Genomic DNA, 14138 nt, shown 5'->3' with positions numbered 1-14138 from the left:
CAAACCACCCCAGTGGCCTGAAAGATTCCTCCCACCCCCATTAGCCAGCTTTGTGACCGGGGCCAGGCGCTCGGCCTCTCTGTGCTTTGGTTTCCTTGCGTGTCTATAAAACGCGAGTCGCAGCAGCCCCCATCTCGCGCGGTTGCCCTGGTACCTCTCACGGGCACCGTCGCTAAAGGCGGCCTTGTGTTTTCTCCTCTGCCGTTCCGGATACCAGGAATGAGATCCAACCAGGGTTGAGGGTTCCCAACAGGGAGAGGAGGGCTCTGCTTGGGAAGCAGAGGAGAATTAAGGACTACGGGGACGTTGTGGGCGTGGAAGCTGGGGCTTTGAAGGATGTGTAGGAGTTCAAGAAATAGAACCGGAGTAGCCTTTCGAGGCAGAAGGAACCACCCCTTCTAAAGCCTGGAGGCTTGAGTCAGGACCTAGTCCTGTATGGCTGGGGCTACAGGGGAGTAGCAGGAGGGAAGACGCAGGGAGCAGGGGCCCCCCCATCCACCTCCAACCAAGGCATCCCTTGGACGCACCCCCGATCCTCCTTCTCCCGACAGGAATTACTTCATTGTGATGGTGCCGTTGCGTAAGTCTCGCGGTGGCCAGTTCCTGGCCCCTCTGGGTAGCCCGGAAGACATGGATCTGGAGGAGGTGAGGGCCCCGGGGCCCAGGCCCGTCCTGCCTCTTGTGTGCCCAGGCGCTGCCGGCCGGGCTCTGAGCCACCCGCACCTCTGTTCCCGCAGCTCATCCAGGACATCTCACGGCTGCAGAGGCGCAGCCTGCGGCACTCACGCCAGCTGGAGGCGCCCCGCCCCTACATCGCGGCCCGCTTCTCGGTGCTGCCACCCACCTTCCACCCGGGCGACCAGAAGCAGTACGGCGGCTTTGACAACAGGGGCCTGGAGCCCGGTCACCGATACGTCCTCTTCGTGCTTGCGGTGCTACAGAAGAGCGAGCCGGTGAGTCTCGAGTGGCGCCTGCCTGCGTCCAGCCTCGCCCTCTGAGCGGGCAGGCCCCGAAGTGACCTCAGCCCCCAGGGCGCTGGCCTCCGAGCCAGACCCCCATCCTCCCGGCCTTCTGCGATCCGGGCTGAAGCAGGGCAGGGGGGAAGGGGAGAGAGCCAAGATTGGCAAGGGCCAGGCCGTGGCGGGGGGGGGGGGGGTCCCCGGGGTCAGGGGTCCTCGGGAGCCATCAGAGGCTTTAGAGTAGGGGAGGGAGACAGGTTTGTGTTTGAGGACGACCCACCTGGCCACGAGGCGCGGGACGGGCACTGACGGAGGCCCCTCGCGCCCTGTTCCTGCAGACATTTGCGGCCAGCCCCTTCTCAGATCCCTTCCAGCTGGACAACCCGGACCCCCAGCCCATCGTGGACGGCGAGGAGGGCCTCATCTGGGTGATTGGGCCCGTGTTGGCTGTGGTCTTCATCATCTGCATTGTTATCGCCATCTTGCTCTACAAGAAGTGAGCCCCTCGCACTCCCCGCTTGATAGGAGGGAGGGCTTCCTGGAAGAGGAAGGAGGGTCCGGAAGGTCCAGGGAAGGGTTCTCTCGTAGGAGAAACAGAAACGAGAAAACTCCGGCCCAGCGAGGTTAAGCCACCTGGTCAGAGTCACACAGGCTGGGGAAGGGCCGGGTTTCACAGCGGGCTCGTGATTCGGTTCCTCTTAAGGTCCACGCTCCGCTCAGCGGGACGATTTGGGGTGGAGGCCGCCTCTAACTAGTCTCACAAGGACAGTGAGCGTAGTGGCCGCACAGGACACGTCTCAGCTTGGAAAGGGAAGGCTGGGACGTTCCTTTTTGTGGCGGGGACCCGAGCAGGAAGCATTAGCCCCGTTTTCCGGAGGAGACCAAGGCTCTGAGGGGTTAAGCAAGCCACCCAGTGTCCCCGAACAGGCCCTTTTTGGCCAGCATGGCCTCACCTGTCTTCTTTTCCCTCCTCCTCACCCGCGTGTGCTTTCGGGAGCAGCAAACCTGACAGGTAAGGGTTGGCCCCATCCTTAGGAGACGTAGGGCAAGAGCTGAGGAGGAGGAACGGGGTGGCACCGTGCCCGCGGGGCGAGGGGACCCTCGGCTGTGCCGGCAGGCTGCGCGCGGTCCCGGGAACCCCAGTCCCACGTGTGCACGGTCCCTTTCCTCCCGGCTGCGTCGCTCGTTTGCGGCGCCTGTGCTCACACGCGTACGTGTGCGTCTCTGGGCACGCTGGGCACACGCTGGCACGCTCACGGGCTCCTCTGCTTGCCCCCTCGAAGTAAACGCAAGGACTCAGAGCCCCGCACCAAATGCCTACTGAACAACGCTGACCTCGCCCCCCACCACCCCAAGGACCCCGTGGAAATGAGACGCATTAACTTCCAGACCCCAGGTACGTGCCTCCCGCAGGCGCCAGGGTCCTCACCGCCGGGGGCCGTAGCCGAGCGGAGGAGGAAGCAGCCGCCTTGGCGCTCGGCGGCCCCTCCTCTGCCCCTGCTGCGCCCTCCGGCGCAGTTAAGCGCCCGCTGCCCACCTTCCCGCGTGGACCTCAGCTTGGAGATTCCACAGACCGGTTCCCGTCACAGCCGAGTGAGGCTTTTCAAAACAAAACGCTGCCTTCAGTTGGTGGTCGGGGTCATCCCCGGGAGCAGAAAGGACACCTAAAACTCAAACCGACCAAAACCCCCTCGTTTCTTCTCGCAGAAAGGGCCATGCTTCCGTCCCCACTTCCGGTCTCCGGGCCCCTCGGTGGTGGGTGTTCGGGTTTTTCCGTGGCCTTTTCCCATCCTCCCGTGGGATGTCCCCGTGGCGAGATACAGCGATGGTGGTGCCTCCCCCCCCTCCCCCCTGCCCTGCCTGGCTCCTGTGTGCGGCCCCGCCTCCTGCCGGTTCCCTGTAGAGTCACGGGAGCGAGCTAAAGTCGCCTGCCGTGCCTCGGGGAGACTGAACGAACCAGGGTCTTGTCCTTGATCGTCTTTACGTGCAGTGACCCACATCCTTTCTCATCTTTTCCCTCTTACTGGGCTCATGCCGGCTGCTTGTCACCACATAAGGGGTTTTTAATTTAACCGATGGCTGCTGTTCTCCTTCTGGGCTCACAGCACGATTACATCCACCATCTACGCGCACCCGGTCTCTGCTTCCTGTCGGCCTCCCGTCTCGTATTAACTGTTTCCGACCAAAAGGAGATTTTAAACATCTGTATTTAACTGATGGCTGCAGTCACTGCTCAGCCTTTTGGCTAAGACAAAGCGTAACTGATGGCTGCAGTCCTCCATAAGGGATCGTGAAGGGTCTCCTGCGGCACCTCCCACGTACCACTTTTCTTCTGTGTCTGGACTGGGTTACATCGGTTTTCCCGTTTCCCTCCAGATGTTAATTTTTAACACACATATTTAACTGATGGTTGCTGTTCTTAAAGCTCACGGCATGGGCCCATATGTCCTTCCCCTGCCCCCAAGCTCCTCCCTCACCATCCTGCCACTCATCTAAAGTCTCTGCTGACCCTAACGGGCGCCAAGGCCAGGTTGGTCCGGGGGGATGCGTTAAAAGAGCCTAGGGCCTCAGAATCTTCCCGAAGTCACGGCTAAGAGCCAGGACCGGCTGAAGTCCAGTCAGAGGGGGTACACGGCAGCTGCTGCAGGTTCTCGGGTCGGGGCCCGGGCAGCGTGCGTCCCTCGTCGTTTCAGTTTGCTCTGCCCTTTGCGTCTGTTGGCTGGCCATTGTGCGTGCGTCCAGCGGGGGATGGGGGGAGGCGGGGCCCCTGCGTGTTTTCATTTATCTATTGTTTGCTGTTTCTGCAGATTCAGGCCTCAGCAGCCCCCTCAGGGAACCGGGGTTTCACTTTGAAAGTTAGTTCCTGTGTCTCTCTGTTCTCGGCTTCCTTTCGCGCACCCCCACACCCCCGTTTGTTTTCATCTCTGTCCACCTGTCCTGTGCTGGCTTCTCAAGGGAGTCGGGGGTCTGGTCCGTTGGGCCCGTAGGTTGCTGGTTGTGACTGTGTGTCTGTGGGGGTGGGGGGGGGGGGTCCTCCGGCGTGACAGGCAGGGGGACCCACTGGGCAAACGGCCCTCGCTCCTTAGATAAGGGCTCTTGGGGAGCGCCCAGGGCAGCAGCTGTACGTAAGCCCGCCTGGCAGCCTTTTACGTCTGTCCCGGCCTGTAGCTCGGCCTGCCGGGCCCCAGGAGGGGAGAGGGGTCGTGCAGACGCAGACACTGGGGAGAAAGAGCCAGGCCCCCGCCCCGTTCCCTCCAGCAACCCCTCCCGCCGAAGGGTCACCATTCCGTGTGCCAGATGAGGAAACGAGCCCCCGGAGGTCAGGGGCTCACCGCACCTGCTCCAAGCAGCTGCGCAGACAGACGGGGACCCCCGAGCGCGCACACACACACACACACTGCCCCCTGCTCCCCAGTTCCCCAGCTCTGCCTGGCAGAAGACGTTGTAGTCCTGCTGATCCCAGAAGGATCTGATCCCAGAAAGGGGTGGCGTCTCCGGCCCCTGCCCTGGGGAACAGTGTCTCCAAAGGCCTGGCCAGCCCCGTCTGTTTCTTCCATTTCTGTGTCACTTGCCCGTTTCTTGCCGTGAGGCTCCGGGAGCTTGAGGTCCTCCAGGGCGACCCTTCCCCAGCCCCTGCGTCCCCAGCTGGGTTGGGAGCACTGAGATGGGTGGACGTCGTCAGCCGGGGTCGTCAGACTCGGCTAGAGCTGCTCCTCGAACACTCCACCTGCAGACGGACCCACGGGCCGGGGGTCCTGGCCCCAGCGCGGGCCGACCTGAGCCCTCCCCTCCCCTCCCCCGCCACTCCCTCTAACCGCGGCTCGTCCATTGCAGACTCACACTGTAGAGCCCCCGCCCCCCACCCCCCGGTCCCCAGGCTGGCTCCCAAGTGACCGGCCCGCACCACGGGGTCTGCTCTCCCCCCCAGGCATGCTTAGCCACCCCCCGATCCCCATCGCAGACATGGCGGAGCACACGGACCGCCTCAAGGCCAACGACAGCCTCAAGCTCTCCCAGGAGTATGAGGTGAGCTAGCCCCGCCTCCTGCCCCCCCCCGCCCCCCCCACCCCCCCAGCGCCCATCCTGACGCCCCCCACCTCCCCTTCCCCTGCAGTCCATTGATCCAGGCCAGCAGTTCACATGGGAACATTCCAACCTGGAGGTGAACAAGCCCAAGAACCGCTACGCCAACGTCATCGCATACGACCACTCCCGCGTCATCCTCCAGCCCATCGAAGGTAGCGGCCTGGGCCCCGTCCCGCCCTTGCCCGTTCTGAAGTGTGGACGAGCCAGGACACGGAGGGGGAAACTGAAGCCTGATTCTGGTCATGGCTCCAGCCAGAAGCCACTGGGGTATTTTAGATACATACTTAACTGATGGCTGCTGTCCGTAATCTGTTTCCACGCGTCCCTCTGTGTCAGTTGTTCTCAATGCCCAGGAAGCATTCACGTGCTGGGGGAGAGGGAGCTAGGAGCGTTTCGAGGGTGGACCAGAGACGCCGCTCAGACCCTGCGATGCACGGAACAGCCCCGCCACAGAGAAAGCTGGCCCCCAGAGGTTGTAGTGCTCAGGTGGAGAAACCACAAAATTCATGCTCCGTGGTTTCTTTGGGGAGAGCTTGGGGCAGTCTAGGAGGACTTCCAGGAAGCGGTAGGCCAGAGAGAACCAGCGTAGGAGACGACAGCACCCCTGTTGATCTCTGGCTTCTCCCCGGGCTGTAGGCATTGTGGGTAGCGATTACATCAATGCCAACTATGTGGACGGCTACCGGAGGCAGAACGCGTACATTGCCACACAGGGGCCGCTGCCCGAGACCTTCGGCGACTTCTGGCGCATGGTGTGGGAACAGCGCTCAGCCACCATCGTCATGATGACGCGGCTAGAGGAGAAATCACGGGTGAGGCTGGACCCTGCGGCCCCCGAGCCCCCGGCCAACCCCCGCCCGTGCTCACCTCCGTTCTCTTGCCTTCCACAGATCAAGTGTGATCAGTACTGGCCCAACCGGGGCACGGAGACATATGGCTTCATCCAGGTCACGCTGCTCGACACCATCGAGCTGGCCACGTTCTGTGTTCGGACCTTCTCTTTGCACAAGGTAGGACCCGGGCTGGGGCTGGGGCTGTGGGAGGGGGTGATGGGGGCGGAAGAGGAAGACTGGAGGCCCCAGCTTCTGCCCTGGGAGCTCCCCGAGAGACACAGAAAACCAGGCATGTCGGCCCAGGCTGACCACATGGTCTTGTAGCCCGCTTTGTACATGGGGAAACTGAGGCTCAGAGGAGGGCACCTCTCATCTCCAGCCACACCAGAAGGACAAAACCAGCAGAACCCAACTTAGCAATGAACCTGTTGTCTCCTTGCCGTCATTTACGTCCCAGGCCTTCCCTCCCCCCTTGCCCTCTGGCCTCGCGCAGTCTAGGCCTGTGATGGGTGGAAAACAAAGCTAGAAAGTCCCTGCCAGCCGGGGTAGTCAGGACTGGGACAGAGGGAATGTTTAGACATGTATTTAACTGATGGCTGCTGTCAGTTACACGGTTCCGTGTGTCTCTCTATATCATTTGTTCTCAATTGGGACAGTTTGCCATCTGGAGGGCGTTTTTTAATTGTTATTATGGGGAGCGGAGGCGCTACTGGTACCCCAACGCTCCCCAGACTCCAGCCAGGTCTTCTGTCAAACCTAAGCACACGTGGTATGTCAGGGCTTGATTTGGGTGCTGAGACACTGCAAGGACCAAGACAGACCAACTCTCTTGCTCTTTCAGAGCTTAAGTCTAGTTGACAAGGCACCGACAATAAATATGTCAAGTAAGAAATCTTAACACGTAGAAGGAGAAAAATAAAGTATCTGTCGGGAGACCTGGAGATGGTGAGGAAGGGAGCCATGAGATCTGGGAAAACCACATTCCTGGCAGAGGCTCAGCCTGTGCAAAGGTCCTGGGGCAGGATCATGCCTGGCATGATGAACCACCAGTGAGAAGGCCTTATATCATGGCTGTGGCAGAGTGACCGAGGAGGGGAGGGCCGGGAGGGGACCCGGCAGAGAATACAGAGCCTTGGGGAGGACTTGGTCTCTTACCCCAAGGTGGGTGGGAGCCCTGGAGGGTGGTGGGCAGAGGAGGGCCAACCTGATTCAGGTGCTCACAAGTGCTCTCTGGGGGCTATTACGGGGAGGACAGACTAGGGCGGTGAGGATTGGAGCGGCAGGACCAGGGAGTATAGACGGAGGCAGAGGCACCAGTCTGGGCTCATGTGTTGGATCCGGGGCGGGGGCCGGGCCGCCGGGTCAAGGGCCGCTCCTCCTCTGAGTTCTGGCCAGAACACCTGGGAGGAGGGAGCTGCCCCCGGCCGAGGTCCGGGGGTGGTTTGGGGAGAGAGGCGGGGCGCGAAGCTGGCCGCCTCTGCACGGGCCTCGTGGGCCGCGGTGACAGGCAGTGTCCCTGTGGCCCCCAGAACGGCTCCAGCGAGAAGCGCGAGGTGCGGCAGTTCCAGTTCACGGCGTGGCCGGACCACGGGGTGCCCGAGTACCCGACGCCATTCCTGGCTTTCCTGCGGAGGGTGAAGGCCTGCAACCCGCCAGACGCGGGCCCCGTGGTCGTGCACTGCAGGTACCCTGCCCGCCCCCCGCCCCCGCCCCCGCCCCGGCCCTCCCTCGGGGGGCCCCTGACCGCGACGCGTGTCCCCGCAGCGCCGGCGTGGGTCGCACGGGCTGTTTCATCGTCATCGACGCCATGCTGGAGCGGATCAAGCCGGAGAAGACGGTGGACGTGTACGGCCACGTGACCCTCATGCGGTCCCAGCGCAACTATATGGTGCAGACCGAGGACCAGTACAGCTTCATCCACGAGGCCCTGCTGGAGGCCGTGGGCTGCGGCAACACGGAGGTGCCCGCCCGCAGCCTCTACGCCTACATCCAGAAGCTGGCGCAGGTGGAGCCCGGCGAGCACGTCACCGGCATGGAGCTCGAGTTCAAGGTTGGGAGGCGTCCCCGGCGGGGGCGGCGGGGGGCGCCGAGATCGGGATCGGGGCTGCCGTTCGCGCTCCGGCTGGGCAAAAACACACGGCCCTGCCCGGCCCCGGGGGCCGGAGGCCGCCCCGCCGGTGACCCCGGGCCTCCCGGTCTCCGCAGCGGCTGGCCAACTCCAAAGCCCACACGTCCCGCTTCATCAGTGCCAATCTGCCTTGCAACAAGTTCAAGAACCGCCTGGTGAACATCATGCCCTATGAGAGCACGCGGGTCTGCCTGCAGCCTATCCGTGGTGTGGAGGGCTCCGACTACATCAACGCCAGCTTCATCGACGGCTACAGGTACCTCGCCTTCGCCCCGCCCCCAAGGGGCCTCCAGCCTCCCAGGGGAAACGGAGCTGGACACAGGCAGGCGCAGCCGAGGGGGAGGGGCTCTTTAGCTGGGTATTTAACTGATGGCTGCTGTCTGTAACAGGGTCCTTCTCCCTCTGTCCTCTTCCGCCGCTGGTTTTCAACCTGGGCAGGGAAAACCGAGCCGCGCCTGGGGACGTGCTGGTCCTAATGGGAGTGGGTGGAGGCCAGGGATACTGCTGGACGCCTCGCACTGCCCAGCCCGGGGAACGACCCCGCCCCAAATGTCAGTGCTGAGGTTGGGACACCCTGGCAACAGGGGTGGGGTGTGGCGGCAGAAGTCCCCGCCTGTTCAGAGGCTGGAGGGTGACAGGAAACAACCTGTGCAGACACCCGGAAGGAGTTTACGGGCACCTGACGAGGTGGGGGAGGTCGGGGGAGGCCCGGCAGCCTCTGGGAGGCGATGCAACTTCCGAGGCTGACGGTTTCCCCGGGTGCACAACGGGCTCATGGAGGGGACCGAACAAGACAGACGGGGAGACGGCCCAGTGACCGGTGGGTCCTGAGTCGCAGGGGCGTCGCAGGGGCGTGGCAGGGGCGGGCACTGCATCTCACGTGCCCCCCACCCCCACACCGCAGGCAGCAGAAGGCCTACATCGCGACGCAGGGGCCGCTGGCGGAGACCACGGAGGATTTCTGGCGTGCGCTGTGGGAGAACAACTCCACCATCGTGGTGATGCTGACCAAGCTGCGGGAGATGGGCAGGGTGAGCCGGGGGGGCGGGGCGGGGCCACGTGGTGGGGCGGGGCCACGGGAGCCAGGGTGCGGCGGGGCCGGGGCGCGGCGGGGGGCGGGGCCGGGGGCGGGGCGAGGGTGGGGCCAGGGAGCAGAGGCGAGGGTGCGGCCCGAGCTGACCACCGCCGCCTTGTCAACAGGAAAAATGTCACCAGTACTGGCCTGCCGAGCGCTCCGCCCGCTACCAGTACTTTGTGGTGGATCCGATGGCGGAATACAACATGCCTCAGTATATCCTGCGGGAGTTCAAGGTCACAGACGCCCGGGTGAGTATGGGGAGGGGTGGCTGGGAGGGCCTGGAACCCCGGGCCGGACTCTGCTCAGCGCCACCTCGTGAGGCGGAGAAGGCTTCCCTAGTTGGGGGTAGAAGCAAAGGCCCGGGGGTAGGAGTAAGCATTGGGGGTTGGGAGGAGGAAGAGCGGGTCGTCGAGCTGAACGATCACTGCTACCACCACAAGGGGGAAGAGAGGGCCGTGTCCCGTGCGGGTCCCACAGTGGAGCGTGTGCCGCGCTGCTGCCTAGGGAACAAGGCCCAAGGGGCCGTGCGAGAGGGAGCGAGCGGGGTGTCCCCTGGAAGCAGCAAGTCTGTGGAGCTCTGTGTCGCAGCGCTGAAAGCAGGGTGGGGGGACGTGACAGAGGGTGCGGGGACGGGGTGGTCCCACCGCAGTGGGGAGGGGCGACGGAGCGTCACGCAGGTAGGGGTGGGAGGGGGCGGGGATTGGCTGGGACGAAGGGGCGGGTCAGTCGAGACGTTGCCAGCCGGTGGCGAAGCGTGATGAACGAACAGCGCAGTTGGTCACGGCGCTCGGGGCGGGGCGGGCCCACGGGATTGGCGGGACGCGGGACTGGAGAGTCAGTGGATGGTATTGCTGGATGCGGCGAGGGTGGCAGCCGTGGGTGGTGAAGGATGAAAGCGAAAGGCGACGGCGTGGCGTGGGGCTCCCGCTGGACGGGAGGGGGACAGAGGAGCTCTGGGTGGCGGCTCGTGAGAGGGCAGCACCGGACTAGGGGGCTGCTGGAGGGTGGCGTTGGCCGGTGACGGAAGGCGGGCCCGGAGGCCGGCGCGGGCGGGAAGCCAGCCGTGACCGCTGCCGACCTGAGCGGCGCGGCCGGACCCCCTCCGTTGCAGGACGGCCAGTCCCGGACCGTGCGGCAGTTCCAGTTCACGGACTGGCCGGAACAGGGCGTCCCGAAGTCGGGGGAGGGCTTCATCGACTTCATCGGCCAAGTGCACAAGACCAAGGAACAGTTCGGCCAGGACGGCCCCATCTCTGTCCACTGCAGGTGAGCCGCGGTCCCTCAGGCCCCAGCGCGCCCGTTGCCCGGCTGGGGAAACTGAGGCCTAGCGAGCGCAGCCTCGAGCCCCACCCAGGCGCTCCCGTTGGGGCTGTCTGCGTCCCTGAGGCATCGGGCGGTCACACGGGGTTCGCTTGCGAACAGACCCTGACCGGCTGTGCCCGCCCCCCCCCCCCCCAACAGCGCCGGCGTGGGCAGGACGGGTGTGTTCATCACGCTCAGCATCGTGCTAGAGCGCATGCGGTACGAGGGCGTGGTGGACATTTTCCAGACGGTGAAGATGCTGCGAACCCAGAGGCCAGCCATGGTGCAGACGGAGGTGAGGGCGGCGGGCGAGGCGACGGGCGGGCCTCGGTTTCCTGTTCTGGGAGATGGGGGCAGTCACCTTCCATCCCGGGTCGTCTGGGAAGGTCCTCGGCACCTGTTTGGGGCCGGAAGGGGATTAGTCGGACCTTTTGACACGAGAATAGACCGAAATCCAGAGCTGGGGAGCGGCCCAGGGCGTGGGGCAGCTCCCAAAGTCACAGCACGTTCGTGGCTCAGCCAGGCCCCGACACAGGCCACGGACCCCGAAGTCCCCCTGCTCCCCAGATGGGGAAAGCGAGGCCCAGAGCTAGAAGGGACTTCCCTGCGACCGCGTCCAAGACCGTCCCGTCGCTCCGGAGACAGTGCTGCAGTGGGACTCCCAGCCCCGAGGGCACTGTTGCAGGGGGGGAGGGCGTGCGGGGACAGCGCCCAGCCTCTGCCACCGTGCAGAGGTGCGACTTGCCCCTGCTGCAGGAGCCGGGTGCCCGCCTTGCTCCCGAGGGCAGCGGGGAGCCCTGGCAGGCTAAGGAGGTGCAGAGGCGCCGACCTGAGCCACGGTTCCCTCCCTCCCGCAGGACGAGTATCAGTTCTGTTACCAGGCCGCGCTGGAGTACCTCGGAAGCTTTGACCACTATGCAACCTAACGCCATGGTCGCCGCTGGCCCCGTGCCACCGGCCTGGATGCCTCTGCCCCTGCCGGGTGGGCCCCCGGAGACCTGGACCCCCGGCCGCCAGGGCAGGAGCGGGCAGCGGCCACGTTTCCGCTCGGCCTCCAGGAACGATGCGGCCCCCCGCAGCCTCGCCGGCCCGGCCACCGCCTCCGGCTACTGCCACATTCCTCATTTCCTTCCGATTCTGAACCGAGAGATTCCGGGGTGGGGGGGGTGGGGGGGGCGGTGAGCAAACAGGGGTTCTCCCCGGAACCGGAGGCGGGCAGGGCGGGGAGCTCGAGCCCTGGTCCTACCCCTACCCTCCCCCCCCCCCCCGCCCCCGGAGAGCCCTCCTGCCCTGCAGCCTGGTGTGGGGGGTGGGGGGTCCCACTGGGCAAGGGGTGCAGGATTCAGCTTTCCTTTCCAACTCAGTGTAACTGTATCCAGTGACATTTCTTTTTTTAAATAGTGTATTTTTTTTTCATTTTTTTTTTAAAGAACAAACAGAAAAAAAAAAAAAAGACTTACCAGTCAACAAATTTAAAAAGAAGAACTTTGCGTATTCCTGTTCCGTTCACAGACAGTCTATTTTTTCACCGTAGAGAACGTTCTCGAGCGACGGCTGTGTTCCCAGGCCTGCGCGTGCGGGGTCGGTCAGCCAGCCCCAGGGCCGCCTGGCTTCCTTCTCCTGCCGTCGGAAGGTGGGCCCCACTTAAGAACACAAGGCCCTTTTGCTCCTGGTTTCTTCCCTTTTTTTGCATTTTTCTTTTTTTTTCTTTTCTGTCTTCTTTTAATTCTGAAACATATCAAGGACCGTTCTGAGGGTGGGGCAGCGGGGGGACTCCGGCCCACCAGCGTCAGGTTCAAACCCACCGGGGTGGGTGCTGCCTCCGAGGAGAGGGCAGCGACCCCCCCACCCCGCCGCCTGAGCCCCAGCCGTCTCCTGCCCTTGTGGAGGGGGGACTGGACAAAACGGGGGGGGTCCCACTTCTTCCGGGAGAGAGAGAGACCATGTTCTGCGCGGATCAGGGACCCTTTCCCTCTGGGACTACGGGGCAGAAGACTGGGATCCCCCCCCCCACCCCCGAGAAAGTGAGTTTTTCTCTTTGTATAAGAGTGGGTCTGCCGTCGCTTTCAACACTGTTTATTCAAACGGAAGCAGCTGGGTGGTTTTCCCACCTCTGCGTATGTAGATATATCGACTTTGTATTAAAGGAAGATCGTCTGACCCCGGCCGGTGGTGGAGTCTTTGTCCTAACCCCACCCGTTCCGTCCTGTCCCGTCCCTGGGGCAGGCGGGTGCCCGGAGAGCTGGTCTGTACTCCTTCCATCCCGTAAACAGTCTGCTAAAGAATGTGGCCCAGAGAGGTCGTGTTGCTCGTCCAAGGTCACACGGTGTCTAAAGGGCCGTACTGGGATCTGAGAACCCAGAACCAGAGGGGCCGGGCCAGCTCTGACAGGGCAGTCATCAGCCCGGTTTACAGATGGGGAAACAGAGGCTCAGAGAGGGACAGGTGCCGCCTACAAGTCACACAGTGGGTTTAAAGCAGAGCTGGGATTCGTGCCCCGCCAAAGGCCACGCCATGCTGCCCTCCCCTGACGGAGCGGAGTCCGTGGAGGGAAGCACGGGGTCGGAGCCACTGTTCTCCCCACGCCATGGGCCACCCAGTGACTAGATCCATGCACTGAGCTGGTCAGACGCTGGGGGCTGGAGGGTGTGCCCGAGCCTTCGTCCTCTGGCAGAGGTGCCGGGGGGTGGGTTGAGCGATCCCTCCCGTGGTCACAGAGGAGCTCCAGGGACAAGAAAGGGTGGCCTTGGGGCAGGGGCCCAGCCTAGGAAAGGGTAGGGTCACCCATTTGAGAAACCATCAGATCCAAGAGTCAGAAAGTCTATAAAGTAGCTGGAAATAACGCCATTCACAAGCTCAAACAGATTTATCAGACCCTATATCCCCCACCCCCAGGATTCTCAGACACACGCAGAACGTTTCTACAGATCAGCAGTGGAGATCTTCACAAATCCCAAGAAACAAGTAGTAGATAACCAGATGTTGGCCTCAAGGGGTGTTAGCCTCCCTTGAGAAGGGCTTACGATAAAAAAAAACTGTAAAGTAAAAAAACATAAAGCACATTTCTAAGCAAGGCACAGGTTAAGGAAGGAATCGACATGAAACTCACAAAGCTTTTGAAACAGCAATTCCGATAGTAGGTGACATCATGTAACCTGTCAGACGCAGACAGAGGGAGACCCAGAGCAACGTGTACAGCCTGGAACATGTTGAAAACGAGAAAGACCTGAGCCAAGCTTTCGATTCAAATAACTAAAAAAGAAGAAATCTCGGTAAAAAAGAAAGCAAGCTAAAAAGATTTAACTTCTGGACGTTTTCGAGGTTGTTGTTTTTTTTAATGTTTATTTTTTGAGAGAGAGCATGAGCAGGGGAGGAGCAGAGGGCGGGGGGGGGGGCACGGACAGTGAAGGGAGAAAGATTAGGAAGAAGCAGGACCACGTCAGAGTTCCCGAGCCCTGATGACAAGTAGGGGGGAAGGGATCTTAGTAACAGACTGTGGGACAAGGACGGACGGAACCGTCAGATTCTGACCCAAGCCTGGTCATGCCTGAATCGTTCAGGACTTGACCAAGACTGCTCTGCCCAGAGAATCCTGCCCTCAAAACCCACCCCTCTAAGGAAGCAGCTGTTTTCCTTCTTTGGTCTCCCGAGCCCTCTAAACAGGGTCTACCTTTCCCTCCGAACCGGAAACAGGACAAGGAGGGTCTCCAGGGAAAGATAACCCGTGTGACCCTCAGCGCTGGGGCTCAATC

At 62.5% G+C, this 14138-nt stretch overlaps 1 protein-coding gene across 2 annotated transcripts in view; it reads left to right on the top strand.

Annotated features, from left to right (window-relative positions):
* The window catches only part of PTPRS (protein tyrosine phosphatase receptor type S), a 59300-nt gene extending 47750 nt beyond the window's left edge, over nucleotides 1-11550 (top strand). The window contains exons 16-33 of one of the 2 annotated variants that reach the window (XM_047096817.1): nucleotides 552-645; nucleotides 738-953; nucleotides 1298-1455; nucleotides 1960-1971; nucleotides 2243-2355; nucleotides 3767-3814; nucleotides 4888-4985; nucleotides 5074-5197; nucleotides 5682-5857; nucleotides 5936-6055; nucleotides 7408-7562; nucleotides 7643-7928; nucleotides 8084-8262; nucleotides 8911-9037; nucleotides 9207-9332; nucleotides 10196-10350; nucleotides 10546-10681; nucleotides 11244-11550. In XM_047096817.1, the coding sequence (XP_046952773.1) occupies nucleotides 552-645; nucleotides 738-953; nucleotides 1298-1455; nucleotides 1960-1971; nucleotides 2243-2355; nucleotides 3767-3814; nucleotides 4888-4985; nucleotides 5074-5197; nucleotides 5682-5857; nucleotides 5936-6055; nucleotides 7408-7562; nucleotides 7643-7928; nucleotides 8084-8262; nucleotides 8911-9037; nucleotides 9207-9332; nucleotides 10196-10350; nucleotides 10546-10681; nucleotides 11244-11312 (2392 nt within the window). In that variant the 3' untranslated portion in view covers nucleotides 11313-11550. The remainder of the gene's footprint in view (nucleotides 1-551; nucleotides 646-737; nucleotides 954-1297; nucleotides 1456-1959; nucleotides 1972-2242; nucleotides 2356-3766; nucleotides 3815-4887; nucleotides 4986-5073; nucleotides 5198-5681; nucleotides 5858-5935; nucleotides 6056-7407; nucleotides 7563-7642; nucleotides 7929-8083; nucleotides 8263-8910; nucleotides 9038-9206; nucleotides 9333-10195; nucleotides 10351-10545; nucleotides 10682-11243) is intronic. The other variant, XM_047096816.1, reaches the window with a different exon arrangement.
* The last annotated feature ends 2588 nt before the right edge of the window (nucleotides 11551-14138 follow it).

This window comes from Lynx rufus, unplaced genomic scaffold, assembly GCF_022079265.1.
Source record: "Lynx rufus isolate CCGP_SWC_20201006 ecotype Redwood Valley unplaced genomic scaffold, mLynRuf1.p SCAF_4, whole genome shotgun sequence".
Lineage (NCBI taxonomy): Eukaryota > Metazoa > Chordata > Mammalia > Carnivora > Felidae > Lynx > Lynx rufus.
This window is presented reverse-complemented; position numbering and strand designations above follow the sequence as displayed.